This window comes from Chionomys nivalis, chromosome X (assembly GCF_950005125.1).
Source record: "Chionomys nivalis chromosome X, mChiNiv1.1, whole genome shotgun sequence".
Classification (NCBI taxonomy): domain Eukaryota; kingdom Metazoa; phylum Chordata; class Mammalia; order Rodentia; family Cricetidae; genus Chionomys; species Chionomys nivalis.
The window spans coordinates 118645460-118665114 of record NC_080112.1 but is presented as its reverse complement, the minus strand read 5'-3'; the positions used below and the strand labels follow the sequence as shown (position 1 = coordinate 118665114).

The 19655-nt window shown below is 38.1% G+C and overlaps 1 protein-coding gene across 3 annotated transcripts in view; it reads left to right on the top strand.

Moving 5' to 3' along the window:
• Positions 1 to 19655, top strand: part of Dock11 (dedicator of cytokinesis 11) — a 190463-nt gene that overhangs the window by 114215 nt on the left and 56593 nt on the right. For 2 of the 3 annotated variants that reach the window (XM_057759065.1, XM_057759067.1), the window contains exons 25-36: positions 147 to 216; positions 303 to 428; positions 1453 to 1524; positions 3370 to 3516; positions 4763 to 4846; positions 6044 to 6155; positions 6633 to 6671; positions 8277 to 8455; positions 9944 to 10060; positions 12043 to 12118; positions 12681 to 12790; positions 14944 to 15055. In XM_057759065.1, coding sequence (XP_057615048.1) covers positions 147 to 216; positions 303 to 428; positions 1453 to 1524; positions 3370 to 3516; positions 4763 to 4846; positions 6044 to 6155; positions 6633 to 6671; positions 8277 to 8455; positions 9944 to 10060; positions 12043 to 12118; positions 12681 to 12790; positions 14944 to 15055 — 1244 coding nt within the window. The remainder of the gene's footprint in view (positions 1 to 146; positions 217 to 302; positions 429 to 1452; positions 1525 to 3369; positions 3517 to 4762; positions 4847 to 6043; positions 6156 to 6632; positions 6672 to 8276; positions 8456 to 9943; positions 10061 to 12042; positions 12119 to 12680; positions 12791 to 14943; positions 15056 to 19655) is intronic. The other variant, XM_057759066.1, reaches the window with a different exon arrangement.

Genomic DNA, 19655 nt, shown 5'->3' with positions numbered 1-19655 from the left:
GCGAGCGTCACCTCTTCTGTTACCCCCCTGCTGTCTGGGCATCTTGTTGTTTTGATTTGGTTCTTTTCTGTGTTAGACTTGCCCTTATCTGATTGTCGCACTATAGAAATTAGTTGACCCGCTGAGTTTCTCGAATGTCGTTTCAGGGTTCTCTTACACACTGTGTCCACGTGCCATGAAGAAGGCTTGGATAGCTATTTAAGATCCTTCATAAAGGTTTGTGGAGTAAAGCCCTCTTGCTGGATGTTTTGCCTGTTTCCCAGGATAGTCGTATTTGATAGTTCATTTGGTTCTGTTTGCAGTATAGCTTCAGACCTGAAAAACCAAACACTCCTCAGGCCCAGCTGATACACGAAACCCTGGCTACTACCATGATTGCAATATTGAAACAGTCTGCAGATTTCTTATCCATAAATAAACTTCTAAAGGTAAGGATGGAAGACACATTGGAAATACATCAGCCACCACATACTTGCTGGTGACCTTCTGTTTCAATGTTCATTTATCCTTTTCGTACTGGACACACCTTCATACTATTACATTGCGCATGTACCCTTTGCAGCCTTCTTCCTCCTCCATATACACCCATTGCCCTCAATTGAATGTGTAAAAGATCATTTCAGATGAGGCAGAATCTTGTATCCGTTACAGTGGACCTGTTTCTGCACCTGGGGCTACCTATATCCCAGCTCTGGGCCACTATTCATGTCTGAGTTGAAATATTTGACAATATTGAAGGCAGGGAGTAGGCACTCTATAAATAGTAGCTATTGATCTCATTATTTTTACTCTCTCTTTAATTGGTGATGGAATTATGGGCCTTTGGGGATGTATTGGCTAGAAATTTGATGCTAGCTTTCAAATTACATGATATAGGAAACCATATAGGTCATGTAAGCTGTGCCAGTACTGTACCACAGCCCAAAATGTTTATCCAAACCAAGTGAAGGCAGCAGTAAGATTTATTATTTGATGTATTTGGGAAAGAGGGGCAAGAGAGAAGGGGGACACGAGAGGTCAATGGGGGTGAATATGATCAAAATACATTATATACATGTATGAAAATGTCATTAAACCCATCTAATATATGATTAATACATGCTAATAAAAACTTTAAACATTAACTGTAGAGGATTTAAAAGAAGTAATAAAGATAATTAAAAGGTAGTTTGCTTTTATCCCCACCATGGCTGTCTAAAACAATGTCGGGGTAAAATAATCCCGTCCTGCGAAGCAAACCATTCAATTCTCCCACTGGACGTAGCTAGTTGGCCTTGCAATTTCAGTACTTTTTTTTTTGTCTGAAAAAGTATTCTATGAGACCTTGATAGTGAACTAAGATCACTTGAAAGTGTTATCAAACTTCAGAGACAAGATTTCTACTGATCTGTCAAAATTTTCAAAGCTTTGAGTATTTGGGTAACAGTTAAGGTTTGTGTATTTGTTTTCCAGTACTCATGGTTTTTCTTTGAAATAATTGCAAAATCCATGGCCACATACTTGTTGGAAGAGAATAAAATTAAGGTAAGTAAGCTCAACAACAACTTCTTGATTAATTAAAATTAATTATCTTTGAGACAGCCTATAGTCCAAGCTGGCCTGAAACCCGTGCTCAACCTGCCAAGTGCTTGGGTTATAGACCTGAGTCACCACATTAGGCTTATTTTAATTTTAATTTATAAATGATAATTTTTACATATTTATGAGGCTAACATGTAACAAGTAGAAAGATAACTTTACACATAGTAATAATATACAAATTCTCTTTTATTCTAAATAGTTCTTTCCCTCACTTCTCCAGTGTTGGTTATTAAAAACAATGGACACTTTGCATTTCTTTGTGATTTCAAAATGCCAATGTTGAGGAGCTGGAGAGATGGCTTAGTGCCTGCTGCTCTTCCCGAAGACCCACGTGTAGTTCCTAGCCCCCATGTCGGGCAGGTCCTAACCACCTGGTACTCCAGCTTCAGAGAATAAGATACTTCCTTTGGCCTTGGCAGGCACCCCCTTCCCCGCGAAATGTACACATATAAGTATCGCGCGCTAACCGATTGCGCCACTGGAGCTCCCAAAATGTACACATAAGTACAATAAAATATTTAAAAAAAATAAAAGTTGGATGAAAAGATTCAACTAGAAAAAGTAGCAAATCAGACACATTCTTTCTATTAGAAAGGAATAAAGTACATATAAAGTTTCAAAAGAACTTCAGGCAATTAGATATATTTCCGAAGCATGGTAACATGGTATGTCCATTTACTTATTTTGTGTACTTTAATCATCATCATCTTTATCTTCTTTTCCTCCCCCTCCTTCTTCCCCCTCCTCCTCTTTCTTCTTCCCTCTCCTTCTCCTCCCCCTGCCCTCTTCTCCTTCTTTGTTGTTGTTATGTATGATGTGTGGGTGGGACCCCATATGAGCTGCAGTGCATGTGTGGAGGTCAGAGGTCAACTTCGTGGAGCTGGTCCTCTCTTTCACTACATGTGGGTTCTGTGTATCAAATGCAGATCACCAGGTCTGCCGAGCAAGCGCTTAACCACTGAGCAGTCTCACGGGCTCCTCTTGTGTTTCAGTTTTGTTTTAAAGGTACATGTTGAGACCTCCTGATCGGAAATGCTTAGAACCAGAAGGGTTTCAGACTTCAGACATTTTCAAATTTTGGAATATTTGCATATACATAATGAGATAGGCATCTTTGGTACAGGACACATGCCTAAACATGAGACTCATACATGTGTCATGGATACTTTATACACATAGCCTGAGGATAATTTTATGCTTTATTTTATATTTGCATTTGTGCCTTGACTTCAGCCAGGCACACAACATCAGGTGTGGAATTTTCCATTTGTAGTGTTGAGTCAAGTCTCAAAACATTTCAGGCTTGAGAGCACTTCGGATTTGAGATGTTTCAATTAGAAATACCCAACTCGTACAAAGAAGTTTCTTAGTTACAGAAATCATAATGGTCAGGCATTCGAAATGGCTAGGCATGCAAAATAAAATAAAAAGTCATCTCATAGAACTTTCATAGAGTAAGTTGACTGAAACCATGACAACACACTGAAAGTGTGTCCCAGAAAATAAAATAAAAATGGAGATGTGCCTACATCTACAGTTGGGCTATATCTACCCATACTATACTTAATGATAATTTCAGACACTTATATTATTAGAGAATCAAATAGCTCTTATAACTTTAGGGTCAAGAATAAAGTATACTTTCAACAAGTAGTGAAGTCATTTTTAGTCGAGAGAAAAATTGTACTTCCGTTTAAAGCCGCTTCCATGATGGTACATGTTGGAAAGTAAAATGGCGGTTGATTTAGTCTGACCTTTTCAAACTCTCCTTTTCTATTTGTATTTAAGCTTCCCAGGGGCCAGAGATTTCCTGAAGCATATCACCACATCTTACATTCACTGCTTCTTGCAATAATTCCCCATGTGACCATTCGCTATGCAGAGATTCCTGATGAGTCCCGAAATGTGAATTATAGCTTGGCCAGCTTCCTAAAGGTAAGTTGAAGGCAGCCAAAACATGTTAAGAATCTCCTCTTCACTGATAGGGTCTGGAAAGCCAAAGGAACAACTTTTCCTTTTTTTTTTTTCCTGAAAAAGGTGGATGCTTTAGGTTATTTTTTTCCATCGCTGAGGATTAAACATAAGCTGTCTGCATGCTGGGCAAATGCTACAGTGCTTATCTGTATCCGCAGCCCCCAGCTAGGTCTTTGCAAGGCTGTTGAAATAACTCTTTGGATTGACTGATGGATCAGCTCAGTCAGGTGTGCTCACCCTCGCACTGAAGTTAAACAAGAGGCTGACTGAGCCAGAAGCCAGCTCATGCTTATTTCACAGATGTTTAAAAAAATACAATAAATTTTAAATGGACTGTGTTAGGTGGGGCGATCGCTGTCGCCCCAGTCAGGCCCCACCAGCCTTCATCATATCCCTGACTTTTAAAGATATTTAAATCACTTTTCTGGTTCAATTGACTTTTGGGTTCGAGATTTTCTCTGACGTACGTACATACGTACGTACGTATGTGTATGTGTGTGTGTGTGTCTACACGCTATACGTGTACAGGTGCAGGCACTGAAGCTGGAGCAGCACATCTATCAGTACTGCCCTGTTCCTTTGCAACAATATCTCTCAGTGAACCTGGAGCTAACTAGGTGGACCATCTCAAGCCCAAACTAGCTTCCTGTCTCCTGCACCCACCATGGCTAAGGTTACAGGGCTGCCCATGCCCAGCTTTTTATGTAGGTGCATGGATTCTAACTCAAGTCCTCATATTTGTGCTGCAAGCACTCTTACCCACTGAGCAGTTTCTCCTGCCCAAAATGTTCAACTTTTGAAATAAAGGTACCTGTTGGCTGTTGTCAACACAGGGTACATGTCACTAATGCATATGCATAAAAATTGCTTTGCTTAGTGAGGTTCTTTTGTTTGAGAGATGTCAGAAATTCCTATATTTACAAAGGATGATAATGTTTACTTTTTGTTATTATCGTAGATGGGGTATGTATTTATGTACATATCTTATTTTGAAAATGATGAAGTTGAGGACCTTAAATCTTGAGTCCATTGATAATTTACTTTACTCTTTTTCTTTAAGGTCAACCAAAACTCTGACAGCTATTCTCATATTGTCTGTAAAAATGACATTCCGTTTGTGTAGAAGAAATTTCAAAATTGTTTAAAGTCATTATAAGAGACATGTAAAATGGCAAATCTAACCTTCCCTCCTTTTTTTTTTTAATAGCGCTGCTTGACGCTCATGGATAGAGGATTTGTTTTTAATTTGATAAATGACTATATATCGGGATTTAGCCCCAAAGATCCTAAGGTAAGTTCTAAGGACATAATTGTAGTACTTATTGAACATTAGATCTTGAGGTCAAAGATGAAACTTATACTCTCTTCTGGAAGATTCAGAACTGCTCTTTTGTGTACTTTGAGTGTTGTCAAAAGCAAGGACTACTGTTGGACAGTGTTAGGGGGGTCCCCAAGATCACCCACAGGTTCAACAGTTTACTAACAGGATTCAACATATAGTTGTAATTCTGACGAACGCTCATTGCGGTGATATATATGGCTACTCAGCAGGGTCAAGAAAGGCAAAGGCATCAAGTGGCGTGTGCAATGATCCCATAAAGCCCATCCTCCCTCCCTCTTGCAAAGGCATACTTCCCATAGGGGCGAGAATGCAATTAGAAGACTATAGCACTTCTCTTTAGAGTTGAGGGTTCTTTGAGATTGACCCAGCTGTGCTGATGGGGAATGAAGAAACCACAGACACAACTACAGAAAACATGGGATTGGGTGAGCCATGCACTCTGATAGAAACACACCAGAAGTCTGGAAGCTCAGTATATTATTATATACAGCTGAATGGGGAGGCAGGTTATTGTATACAACTGATGGAGGAAGTGGGGTGGTCACTGAAGGGGGCCAATCTCAAGGGTCAATCATGCAGGTTGTATCTGTAGGGGAATATGAATCTGTCATTGATACTTCTGCACACATCTCTGTACTATGGCCAGGGAAAGGTCTTGCCATTCCCCCAGCCTGGCCCAGGAAAGCCTCTGCTATTCCTATGGGTCTGCATCCCTGGGGTCTTTTGACATGCTGTGCGTATGCCATGAATGCTCATACATGCAGGGGTACACTCACTTCCCACAGTTCTTTACCGGGGAGCTGTTTTTGTATTGAAGCACACAAGAATTCTAGACTAGCAGAAAGGAAAACAAAACAGGGGTTCACCATAAACCACATTGTTTGTAAAAGGGCCTGGCAGACTGGCACCAAGAATACAACCTTATCTCATAGGGAAAATTTCAAAATCCCTTTTCTCAGATGCCAGCCAACATCAGTGTTGCAACAGGCCTTTTCAAATCTGCCACTCTTGTTAACCCTTTCCTGGACAGATTGCACCTGCCTGTATACTTTGAAAGATAAACACATTGGGAAATTAAAGATCTTTTTTTATTCATCAAGAAAATAAATGCCTATAAAATGACATGATATATAATTTACCATATAGGTTCTTGCTGAATACAAGTTTGAATTTCTCCAAACAATCTGCAATCATGAACATTACATTCCTCTGAACTTGCCAATGGCATTTGCAAAACCAAAGCTACAGAGAGTTCAAGGTATGTATTTGTATTTTCCATTATTTGGAATTGTTTTTCTTCTGTGATAGTTACTAGTGTAGCATAATGTTTTCTGATGAAACCAGATAACTTGACGGTAATTAGAATTGCTACTCTATGAGGATAGCTTCATTGATGGCATTCTGCATTTCCTTCACTGTAACTGTATGAAAAAATTGGATGTTACATACATTGTTGCTAAAACACAAATGTCAGACACTAGTAAAATTTCTTTTTATAATAATAGTATATTGAATTTTATTTAAGACTAAGTAAAAAAGTATGTCAATGCATTTCGGCCAAAAGCATCAAAAATAAATATAAAAAGTAAAATGATAACTCGCATGTACTAAATTTATGAAATGCCTTAGTTTTAATCTCCATTGCTAGTTTTATTGAATGCTTCTTTGTTGTGTAGCACTATTCTTATGTTATTATGTTTTTTATTTGTCCCTTTTCTTTTCATATATTAATTAGATTTTTTTTCATTTGCGGTGGACCGTTTGACTTCAGTAGGTAGGTTTAACTCGGTTCACTCTAAAGTAGTATGCTGTGTTTAAACACAATTGATTTGATGAATGGCCAAGATGAATGGGGGCTTTGTTTGTTTTTCAAATCCTCCCTAGCCAAAGTGAGCCTTTAATTTCTTGTACCCAAAAAATCTTAAAAGCTTGTTAGTCTCAAAATAAGCTTCAGTGTTGTCTGGAGTGAGTTTTCAAATGTCTGCCCGCAGAAAGCAGCTTCCTGCTGCATAGCAGCTTGGAGGCGGGATGAGCTGAGTACCTGCTTTAAGTGTTTTTCACCTCTCTCCGCCTTGCTGCTTTCTCTGTCACCCTGTTGGCCACAGTCTTGAAGGTGTGGTTGAAAACACCAAATTGGATTTATTCGAGTCACTGAAGCATAAAATCAATTGCTATTTGCAAAATCCACCCAGAGAAGTCCACCTTGGTTATTCAGTGCTATCCTTGACTCTAGAACGTGATTGGAATTCACAAAAGAGCATGACAGTGCAGGAGAATCATGTTCCTTGGTCTTTAGAGAAGTCTCTACTCAGACTTAGTGGTTGTAGAAGTGGTGAAATGATAGCCAGTAAAACTGGAGAAACATCTCAAGACCACAGTACCACCATCTAACTCCCCCATTACTAGGTTGAGCATGCGTGGCTCAATACTCCACCCATATTTTTGATAATGACAAGGAAGTTAGGGGGAAGAATTGGACAGGGCATCGGGATTTGGAGTTAAATTGGACAATGTACAACAATTCAAAATCCTAACTGGATATACTGCATTACATTAATTCTGAATCAACCAAAAGGAAAAAAAAGAAATGAAAGGCAGTTTCTTAAGCTTTTTGCTTTATCTAAAATAAAAGAAAATATAATCTACTATAGAAATTACTAAATTTGATCCTAGCCTCCTCTGAGTTATGATAAGGCAAGTCTCAAGCATAGAATTAATGTGTAGGATTTAACAGAGATAAAACGACCTAAAATGGAGGGAAAGATACAGTTTGTAGTGGTGATTTTATAAAATGGAAGGTCTGTATTTGTGAGTGTGATGAAGAATTGATGTGAGTGTGGTGATGAATTGATGTGAAATGTGGCTCTTTGTATTATCATTGTGTCTACTATGGATGTTCAGGCTGATATGTAATGATCACTGCAACAATCAATAATACTGTTGGGATGATGGGGTTGTCTGGTTTGTCTTCTTTTCCCACTTTATAAATATACATAGATAAGGAAATCAAGCATTAGTCTAGAAAGTTGAGCCTATAGTCAAAATGAGAAATGTGTTAAAATATTGCAAACCACAGAATTATTTCATTCTAGTTTCCATTGTAGGAGTATCAAGACTTCAAACAATTTAGGGGAGAAAGTATCTTCATGACCATCTTGCTGACTGAAATAATCATTAAAACAATCATCTATCCCTAATTAGGAATGTTCTTATTTAGTAAAAATTTTGCATGCTCATTTTATACTATAGAGGAAGTGTAGATTAATAATAAAGTTTTTGACAGCATGGCCACATAATTAAATGATAATTATAGTATTTTAATTGTCTAATAACAAATTTTGTATATTTATTAAAAGTTACAAATTTTATTGTACTGCAGATTCCAATCTTGAATACAGTTTATCAGATGAGTATTGCAAGCATCACTTCTTGGTTGGTCTACTTCTGCGGGAAACCTCCATTGCTCTTCAAGACAATTATGAGATCAGATATACAGCTATCTCTGTCATAAAAAATCTTTTGATAAAACATGCATTTGATACTAGATACCAGCACAAGGTGAGGATGTCTATACAGTTCTTGGGAGCACACTAGTAAATTTTTTCTAAGAGTTTTGATTCAAGATGATGTTTACAGTGGGGAAAAAGGTATGAATATCAATGAAAAGGTATTTGTATAAATAAGTTATTTTTCCATTTCAGGCCATTAAATTTTTTAAAATACCGTGCAATAACTTGAAGAAAAACATTTTCTCAAATCATTTTTTAATATTTTGATGATGGGTAGGGAACAAGCCGTGGTTCTGCATATAGTGACATATATTCTACCATTCGAATCATAATTTAAATTAACATATATAAAGGTCCCTGTTTATGTGACAATGAAATGAGTTAGATTGCTTATTTTTCTTATATTTACTATAAATATTAGAACCAGTCAAACTCTTTCATGATTTACTCCATAAATTAAATAGGATGTTTGTAAGGTCATACAGGGACTAGAGAGATAGGTCAGGAGTTAAGAATGCTTGTCGCTCTTGCAGAGAAATGCAGGTTGGTTCCCAGTACCCACATCTGGCAGCTTACACCACCTGTAACTTCAGTTACATGGAGATCACACACTTCTAGCCTCCAAACGTACCTGTGTTCACGTGAACATACACACACATACCTCAAAAACATCATACAGAGTTGTACCGTGAATATACTGTCAAATACCATAATGTACCTAAATAAATATGATATTGATGTGTTTAATAAGACATTAAGTTATCATGTATAAAATATATAATATGAATTTTTCTTTATACTAAAAAGATTTGTTATGATAGTATTTTACTGTCAATAGCCACAGATGTGGCTGTAAATCTTACATACACTTAACATCGACCATAGCACTGTCTGAACTACTTTAAATGTGTCTTTAAATGTCATTAATATTGCAATTTAAGGGCATGGAAAATGAAACTACAGACTGAGTGAATCTGGATTAACCCTAAGTTATTTCTTTGGTATTGAGTGACTCAAAGAAATATAATATTTCATGTTTGATAATACATCCTTTACTTTTTAACATTCAAATGTAAATTTGAATATAAATTGTTACTGTAATGAATTTGAAAAGCTGATTTGTAGGTCGAATTGTTTCTACAATATTCTCATCTGTTGTGTTTTTTTACTTACCAAGATTTTTTTTTTATTTGGAAATATTGCCTTTCTTTTCATGGTTCTATCTGAAAGTAAACTGACTCCTTCATTTTGTGATATAAATTATTTTACTGTAGGTGGTGATATCTTTTCAAATTATAAATAGCATAGGAATACTGATATTGCAAAGAACCTTTTCCTTTATGTTTGAAAGCTCTCACTGGACTCCATATTATGAATAAGTCCAAACAGCAACAAAGTTCACGGACAATTAGTTATAAGATTCATGCCTCTAAATTTTGAAGCTGACCTTTACTCTTTTAATCTGACAGATGGGGCCAATTCCATTCATGTGAATCATATACATATTAGTTACCCATGAAGTTTGAATATTTTTCAGAATCAGCAAGCCAAAATAGCACAGTTGTACCTCCCATTTGTTGGACTGCTCTTGGAAAATATACAGCGACTGGCAGGCCGAGATACTTTGTATTCCTGCGCAGCCATGCCTAATTCTGTAAGTGTTAATACAAATCTGTTCTGAGTTACATCTTGTTTTACCTAATGCATTTGGAGTCCAGGCCATCTGCTATAGGATCTCAACTGTAAGCACGGACTTTTCAGTATACTTCTACATTTCTCCTGCTTTTCCTAGAGCAGTGCTTCTCAAATGATATGGTGGGGATGTGCTAGACCACAGATCTTAATTCAGTAGGCCCTAGGCTGAGAGAGTCTCTGTGTCTAACAAGCTTTGGCTGCCTCTGTCTAGTCCAAAGGCTACATTTTGAATAACAAGGTCCAAAAGAATACCACAAATGCCTTGTTTCTAGTTTGATCCTTAAAATTTGCTGCTAATTAATACACTTCAGTGTTTTCATTTTTCTGGAGAACAAGATGAAAGCATTTTCACTTGCAGAGCTGATATCAGACTCTGGGTTCCAGATCCCTTTGCTTCTCCTTATCCTTGGTAGTCTCTGGTTAGTATTTCTTGGTAAGTCTCTTTTAGTTTATTACAGTCGGGCGAGCTTTCTTTCTCTTTCCCTTAGTGCCTGAGACTTATTTCAGGCACTTAAAGGTGACTAGGTTTCTGTTTGTCCTGACAACCTTTGCCCTTGCAATAGTTAAGCTGTTCTTCCTCGACCTTAGACCTGGAAGGGTTTCTGTTCATTGTTCCTAGTTCTGCCCTCTGGAGACCTATAAACCATTAGTTTCCACCTTCACAGTTTCTCCCTACCACATATGCCTTCTAACTTTTTCTCCAGGCCAAAATATCATTATTTTGTCATTTCTTGTTCCAAACCATTTGTTTTCTTGATTAATGCTTTTGGATACTCTCCTATTTGCCAGTGGCCCTCCTGAGTCAATGGTGTCAGGCCAGGTGCCAGCACTTGAAAGACTGGGGCAAGATGATGCAAATTTGAGGCAAGCCTGGACTACACAGTAAGACACACCCTCAAAAAAAATGGTGCCCAAATTGTATGTTTTGTATTTGTTGGCCCAGTATAAGCGTTAACTCCTATCCCTCTTCATATTCTGAATGGTCGTAGATCATCTGTGGACTTTGCATCATCACTTCATATAGTTGCATGACAGCTTAAACTCTGCTTTATAATATAATCTGCAAAAATTTTCCCTGTAAAATGTCCCTGATAATTTTGAAAACCACTCCTAAGTTCCTGAGAAAGAGCTTTTTAAAGACCAGTTAAGGGCACATTTTATTTTCATTTTTAAATTGTATGTTTATGCATATGTCAGAGTGTGGATTTGTACATGAGGACAGGTGCCTATGGAGACGAGAAAAGTGTCAGATGTCCTGGAGCTGGAGTTATGGGCAGTCACCATGGGTGCTGGGAACTGAATTCTGGTCAAGAGCAATTAGGCACTCATAATTGCTGAGCCATCTCTCCAGTCCCATTTGTTTGTTTTCTGAGACAGGGTCTCACTGTGACTATAGTCTAGGCTGACTTGGAACTTGGAACAATTCAGCTGATTAAGTGTCCTGAATGCTAGGCTTACTGGCACGCACCACCATCACCAGATGGAAACGCCACTTTTCAGCTTGCCTCGTGGCACTTGATGGGGTTAATGAGTGGAGTGTGGATGTAATGTCACTGGCTGTCCCTTTGGTCTTTCTTCACACAGCAGTCATGTTCACTGCACACATTCGACAGTGATATTTGGAAAGGTTTCACTCTCTGTTCTTTCTTTTGCCGCTCATGTTCACTTAGAGACTTCATTACACTTCAACTTCTAGCACTGTCCCTAGTTCCAAGGAACAGTTTATACCAGTTGCAGCCATCTGATTATATCATTTGGTCAGCGGTTGTGATTACTACAGTAGGCTAGCAGCCATTTTTTTTAAATATGCCACTTAAATACTAAGAGCACCTCTGTAATTTCCCAGTGAGCTGTGTTTAAAAGCAGGGTGCAGTCTAATTCAGATGTCTTGCCCCAGTTTAAAAACTGGTTAAATGACTCAGGCATCACATTCTGTTACAGGCGTCCAGGGATGAGTTTCCATGTGGCTTTGTTTCACCGACAAGCAGAGGGAGCCTGACCACTGACAAAGACACAGGTAATTTATCTCTTTAGAGATTATGCATAACATGAGGATTTAGAAATGTACCTCCGCTCTTTTTGAAAGATTTCATGATAAAACTATCCATAGCCTGATCTTTCCTGAAGTTTAGTTAAAATATGATTCACACAGGTAGCCACATTTTCTAGTTTGTCTTAGCATGATCAAAAAGGTAAGTGTAGTGGAAAACTAGGAGATAAAAACAACAAAACAAAAACAGTGGTTTCCTATCCTCTTAACTTTCATCAATATTGGGTAACACACTTCCTTTTCTAGGTTTGTGTTTGTTTACCTGTAATACAGATAAGCTGTCTTGTGAATTACCTGGATTTATTATATGACTTCCAAGGAACTGAATTGCATAGCAAATTGTTTTGAGAGGGGAAGATCACTTCACCTTTATTTGTTTTCTTGTGGTGTTTTGATATATGAATTTCACAGTAGAGGACCAGGATCTATTTGCTGTACTACATATTTACTTAAAATAATGTAGCACTTAGTTTTAAAATTATCTTGATGGTTCTTCCTGTTGCTAACAAGAACTTGAACTTTTTTCCAGCCTATGGATCTTTTCAAAATGGTCATGGAATTAAGAGGGAGGATTCAAGAGGTTCCCTCATCCCGGAAGGAGTAACAGGATTCCCAGATCCTAGCAACACTGGTGAAAATGTAAGAACCGAAACCTATAGGATAACCTCATGACTATACTACCAAAATCTTTCAAAATAAGCATACAGCTATCTGGTCTCCTATAGTCTATTTTGGATCTGTAAATTGCATTCCACAATTCTTGAATGCTTTAGTAGTACCTTCCTATCCCTGCCTCAAGCTCCTTATGTCACCTAGCCTAGTCTTGAACTCACAGTCTCCTGCTTCCACCACCAATTTACTGCTTTTCAACTGGGGTCTTATTATGTTGCTCAGGCTGATCTCAAATTTCTGGCCTCAAGCAATCTTCCTGTCTCATCCTCTTGAGTAATTACAACGACAGGCAAATACCATAATGCCCAGTTTACCTATAGGGAGTAAGGCAATTATTCTCAAGCAGTCTAACTCTTTATTGTAACCTAGAGGGTAGGTTCCAGTTTAAAATTTCTCAACTGCCTTGCATTTTAATCACAACATATCAGCGTAGGGCTGATTCAATCTTGCCTTTTAGAAAATAACATTTTTTATTAATTAAAAATTTTCATTTATTTTACATATCGACTAGTTTCCCCTACCTCCTCTCATTCCATCCCCCCACCTCCCATCTACTTCCCCCTCCCATCTACTCCTCCCCATCCACCTCTCCATCTGTTCAGAAGGGGCAGACCTCCCATGGGCACAAAGCATGGCACACCAAGCTGAGACAGGACCAAGTTCCTCCCCCGTATCAAGGCTGGGCAAGGCAACCCAGCATGGGGAATAAGTTCCCAAAATGAAAATAATATTTAACTTGAGAGAAACTTTAGGTCTTCGAGTTGATAGTTTCAGAGTTCCAGCATTACTTAAGGTCTTAGAGACCTCTAACTCTTACATCATATTGTTTTAAGTCTAAGATTAAAATGTAAAATGTGTCTGCCTTGAGGCCCAAATACCACATTTTAGACAGTAAACTTCTGTGACACTATGTAAAATCATATATTACTTAGAAGGATCTGTAAAATATTTTTTTAAAATATTAAACTCCCATTCCCGTTTTTAAGTGAAACTGGGATTTTGACGTAAGCCAGTCACACCTGACCCCATGTTTAGACATCAGCAATTTTCCTATTCTGTGGTATGTTCGGTGTGCATCAGAGTCACCTGGGGGAACAAAAAACGAATGGCTGCGCCTCACCATAGAAAGGTTCAGTAGGTCTGAAACAGGGCCTGCTAACTTGTATTCTAAGTCCTGAGGTGATGTCGCTTCTGCTGGTTGGGAAGCACCCCTTAACCACTGGACTATACATCTTTGTGACTTTGGGTAAAGAGGCATTTATTCCCAAAGGCTCCCATCTCATGCTATTTTGAATTTTGATGATACTGTCACAGATAAGGTCAGAGCAATTAAATACTTTACTGGAAGTGATATGACTGACAAGTAATTAGAACTGAGGTTTGTTTCACTCCAATTCAAAGTTCTTAGTAAGTCCTACCTTAATTCTATGTACCCTGTTAGCTCAGCTCACAGTAGCTACTCAGTACTCTGATCTGAGCTAAGTAAGGCTTTGCATTGTTGTTATTCTATTTATAAAGAACCTCAAATAAATGACATCTTGCCATGATTTGGTCTTAAACAGACCTCATTAAGTAATAGGAACATCGCTACTTTGATATAATTAGGAAATATTACCTGGCCCTCCTTATTTTAATTATTGTATAATTTGTCCATTTAAAATAGATAATTTGATGGTTGGGGATTGGGTATTATTAATACATTCTAAGTAGGGATTCAAATTTCAAAGTGTAATTTTGAGACCACAATGGTTCCCCAGGAAGTTGTATATGATAGGCAAGTGATCTACTTCTGAGCTTTCAAATACCTTAAACCCTCCTCCACATAAAAACTATTCTTTCTGAAAGTTTTATGTGAGTAGTTTAAATTTTTGCTATTACAACACAAGCATATGGGAGTAAACATAAATACATAATTAATGGCTATGTTTTATGAAGACCCCAAAGTCATTTCCAGTGATATTACTAGGTACTGTAGCAATGAAGACTCAGCCCATTTATCTGTCAAATACACCATAAAATTTGTATTTATAGTTTTCCCAAATAGGAAAAATAGTTAAAAAATTGAATTTAAGGTCGTGTAAAATTGTGATATCATTCCCTAAATCTCCTCTATCTTACAGACCCGACAGAGTTCTTCAAGGAGTAGTGTATCCCAGTATAATCGTCTGGATCAGTATGAAATCAGAAACCTCTTGATGTGCTACTTATATATTGTAAAGATGATTTCTGAAGGTGAGAAATAAGCATATTCAGCAGGAATTCTATTAGACACTCCCCCCTCATAGGGTCAGGCCTGTAAATCAAGAACATGCATGTTAGAAACAGATCTTTAAAGATTTAAGTCATAAAATATCCTTTAAGATGAACAATAAAATAAGTTCCTGTGGATTTGAGTATTTGATATAATTTAAAAATAACTATTGATTAATTTATAAAAATTATGCAACAATTTTAAAGGATTTTTATGCAAAGCATAAAATATGTTAAGTAGTTAATATACCAGGAAGGAAATAATCACAATACAAAATTAACCTTTCAGCTTTTATTTGAAAAACATAAAAACAGAAACAAAAAACAGGGTTTTCTGAAGGTAGAGGATGCCACCATTGTCCGGAGTCAGTCATTGTCTCTGCAGCAACGCTGGCATTGTCTGGAGTCACTGTCTCCACAGCATCATTGGCATTGTCTGGAGTCAGTCATTGTCTCCACAGCAACGCTGGCATTGTCTGGAGTCACTGTCTCTGCAACATTACTGGTATTGTTTGGAGTCAGTGTCTCCACAGCATCACTGGTTTAGCTGGAGTCAGGCTGTCAGACTGCTTTTCTTCTTGGAAAAGAATGGTATTATCTGCTAACATTACTAGTTTCTCATGTCCTCAGAAGTTAAAATAAAATTACTTTTCTCTCAAATGCCACAACTATTATACAATTCCCACCCTCTTCTTCCATTTCTCAATATTTTGCTCAAATAATGTACAAGTCTAAAGAACATAAAATCCACGTTAAGTGGTCATTATACAGAGTTCACAGGTTACATCTTCCTCATAAATATGTACAACTAGCAAAGTAAATATAAACTAGAGGAGGGCTCAATGGTAGAACACATGGCTAGCATATTTGAGACCCTGGGTTCAATTCCTAGCACTATAAAAAAGAAAAAAAATGTGTCAGCACTTCAAAAATCAGTAAGTAAATTTAAAATAAATTCAAAAGATACCTGGGTTCTAATCATCATAATCATATAACTAATTTGTAATTAAAATTTCTTATATTTTTAATTTTTAATTTTTTTTGCTTCTTATTTATTTATTTTTGTTTTTTCAAACAGTCTCATTTTGTAACCCTAAGTGACCTCAAACTTGCCATGTAGACCAGGCTATCCTCTGTCTCTCAAGTGCTGGGATTAAAAGCATGCGCCACCATGCCCTGCTTTTTTTTTGTGTGTGTGTGGGTATGGGTACCACATGTTTGCCTGGTGCCTGCAGAGGTCAAAAGAGAGCATGAGTTCCCATGGAACTGGAGTTACAGATGGCTATAAGCCACTATGTGGGTGCTGGGAATTGAACACAGGTCCTCTGCAAGAGCAATGAGTACTCTCACCTGTTGAGTCATCTTTCCAGCCCCAATTTATGTAATTTTTGGAGACAGTGTCTCACTATTTATTCAAAGATGGCATCTCCTGATCCTCTTGCTTTAGGCTCTTGAGTGCTAGAATTACAAGGGTACACACCACACTTGGCTGTTTCACTTTTTTCCCATCGCACTTGGCTGTTCCATTTATCTCCCTGGTGTCAGATGGCAAACCCAGGGTCTTGTCCATTCGTATGCAAGTGCTTCCCTGCCACGATAAATACGTTGGCCATATTTTTTAACTTTTTCTTTGTTACTGGAGTTATGAACCCAGGGTCTAGGACATGAGCTATATGCCTCCAGCCTATTTTATCCATTTTATTAACTATTACATACTTTATTTTTGTGACAAATAAACATTAAAACAGATTAGTCAGATATGGATAACAAATTCGATAGTACACCAATACAACAGTCATTTTTCATAGTCAAGGATGGTCTTCTTGTCTATCTTCCAGATGTTGGTACTAGAGACACATGTGAGCATGCTCAACTATTTTTCATTTTAATTTTTTTTTCTGGTGCTGGGATGAAATCTAGAGCTCGGCACATGAGCTCTACCCTCAGAATATCTTTATCAAATTTTAGTAAGCATTACTTGCTTTTTTGTGATAGTACAAAGTAATATAAATAATATAGATAATACAAATTATACAAATAATACTACAATTAATATAAAATTATTCAATATAATGCAAATAATACAGATTAACAGATAAGTTGATAGCCAATTAACTGTAGAAATATTAAAACCTTTAGCCACATATGAATAAAAGCTGTGAAGATATATTAATACAACTCAAAAAATAGCTTTTTTTTTCTTTTTGAGATGGAATCACATTATTTAGCCTAGCTTGGCCTGGAACTGACTATGTAGCACAGGCTAATAAGCTTCCTAAGGGCTGGGACTCTACCATTGCATACCGAGAAACAATACAAATAATTCTGCAATCTACTGGTTTCAGGAATATACAACTTAAGAGTAAACTGTCAAAATTAGATTGAAGCTCTCTGATGGGCCTCCATGTTTTGGAAAAGAAGTAAAATAATTTTTAAAACCAGAGGTTCAATTCAGGAAATAATAGATTACCTAATAACAACCACAATTCATGCTTTTTACCTTCCCACAAAGATAAAAATGGGATAATATGGAAACTGACTGTATTGTTTACGGGGTTTCTTAGTTAGAGCCATGGATATTCTAAAACATTTCATCATAATTATAATAGTTTTTATAATATTAAAAGAAATACTGTATTGTTAGTTCTTGGAATGAAAATTTTTGTTATGACCTTAGTAAATTTAATGTAAACTTCTGTTCTACTTGTACACATTGTTGTTTGGGGGGCAGGGGTGTTCTGAAGTGTTTCCTTCTCTGTCCTCTACATTTTACTAACCGCAGTTCACTATATTAGGGTCCTAAAGGGCATTTGTCGAAGAGTTTCAAGTCACTGTGTTATTCATTATTAGTTCCATAGTCTCAATTTACAGCAACACTATCTTACTGAAAAAAAAAATACCCATGTTTTCCTTATAAGAAAAAGCTGCGACTTCTTCCCTTCTATTTGGTGGTTCTTCTTTTCAACACAGACAGCAGAGGAGCTCCCTCAGAACTACTCTTAGGCCTCTTTTCACACGTTGTTACACTCTTAGACTGACTGGCACTCTCGTTTACCTTGGAAGGTAAGGGAGCACTACAAGATTTCACTGAATTGTCTTTTTTGTAACTGAACCCATGGAGTGCTGATTTCATTTGCAGAATATATTTGGAACTATAGTCCACAGGAAACCGAGTACTATTTAATTGATTTTTCTTTGTCAAAGGTGGCAAAACCTTGCCAGAATTACAAGGCATGTTTTCCTCTGAGGTTTCAGATATTATTATAGGTTCTCCAGAGGAAATGCTGGAAACACTCCAAATAAGGGTATCTTTTCCCTGTTTTTGTGTGGAGGACTTTTGGGTTGAGATACTAATCACGCTATCTTTCTTTGGGGTTTCCAATGTAGTTGGTAAAGAATAAGCTATACATGAGGGTAAGACATTGGCCTCTTTAGCAAGATTATCCTTAACAGCGACAGAGTCCACAAGAGAGGTCTCTGGCACCTGGACGGTTGCTCCCTGACTGCTGAGTAGAACTAGATCCTCATCTGGACTTGGTTCTATGTCCAGAATAGATAAAGATCTTGTCAGTTCCCTACGTGGTTCCATAACCTGTCTAGCAGGCAACTGTACTGGATAGGAAGGGTCCTTTACTGTATAAACCTGGCGCCTCTCAAACTCAATACCAGGCATGAAATCATCATCATCACTATCCAAAAAACACAGAGGAATACGTGGCCGCTTTGCTTTGAGTTTATCAGAAAGCTTTCTATTTTCTTCTTTTAATTTGTTATTTTCTACAGTGAGCTCAGCAATCTGCACTAGACTTTTTTGGTGCACGTTACTAAATTCTTGCTGTAGCATATTGCTGTATGTTTTGTTTATTAAACAGCGCTCACACAATTCTGAATCAGGGGCATTCTGTGTCTCTGTCACTCGTTTATTCTTTGCTACAGGGTCATGCCGCCTTCCCTCCGTCAACCTGGCTTTCCTCATACTGCCCAATTTCATCTGTAAACGGTGAAGCTCTTTATCGTGGATGTCTTTCAGTGATAACCACGCCTTTTTAAAATCATCAGACATCACATCTCTTACACCAAGCTTAGCTTTGTCGGCCCTTGAGGCTCTCCTACCACCTCCCCCGTCTTCGCTGCCGCTACTGACAGCCTGCATCTCCTTTCATTGACTGGGAACCAAGCGAGAAGGCTTTGGGCTTGGCGGTGCCACGGACAGATTGGCCAAAGAGGGAACACTTATCACTGCCTAGCGACCCGCAGCCCCACTGGCCGATCTCTTACTACGGGGGGGGGGGGGGGGGGGGGGGACCAGTGGCCTGGCGGTGCCGCTGACTAAGTGGCCGAGGAGCCAGGCTCTGAGAGGACAGGTCCACTGACCAGAACACTAGCTCCCGCGGCCCTGCCCAGAGGCGACAGGCGCGGCCGGCCTGAAAGGCTTCGACCGGCCTGCCCCTTTACAGACCTGCCCAGAAGTCCAGAGGAGCCAGGAGCCGGTGGAGTGGAGGACCAACAGAACGGCCTAATTTCTTTTTCCTAGAAAAAAGTCAAAACATCTTTGTTAGGGGTGAAAGAAAAACAGAGCGTG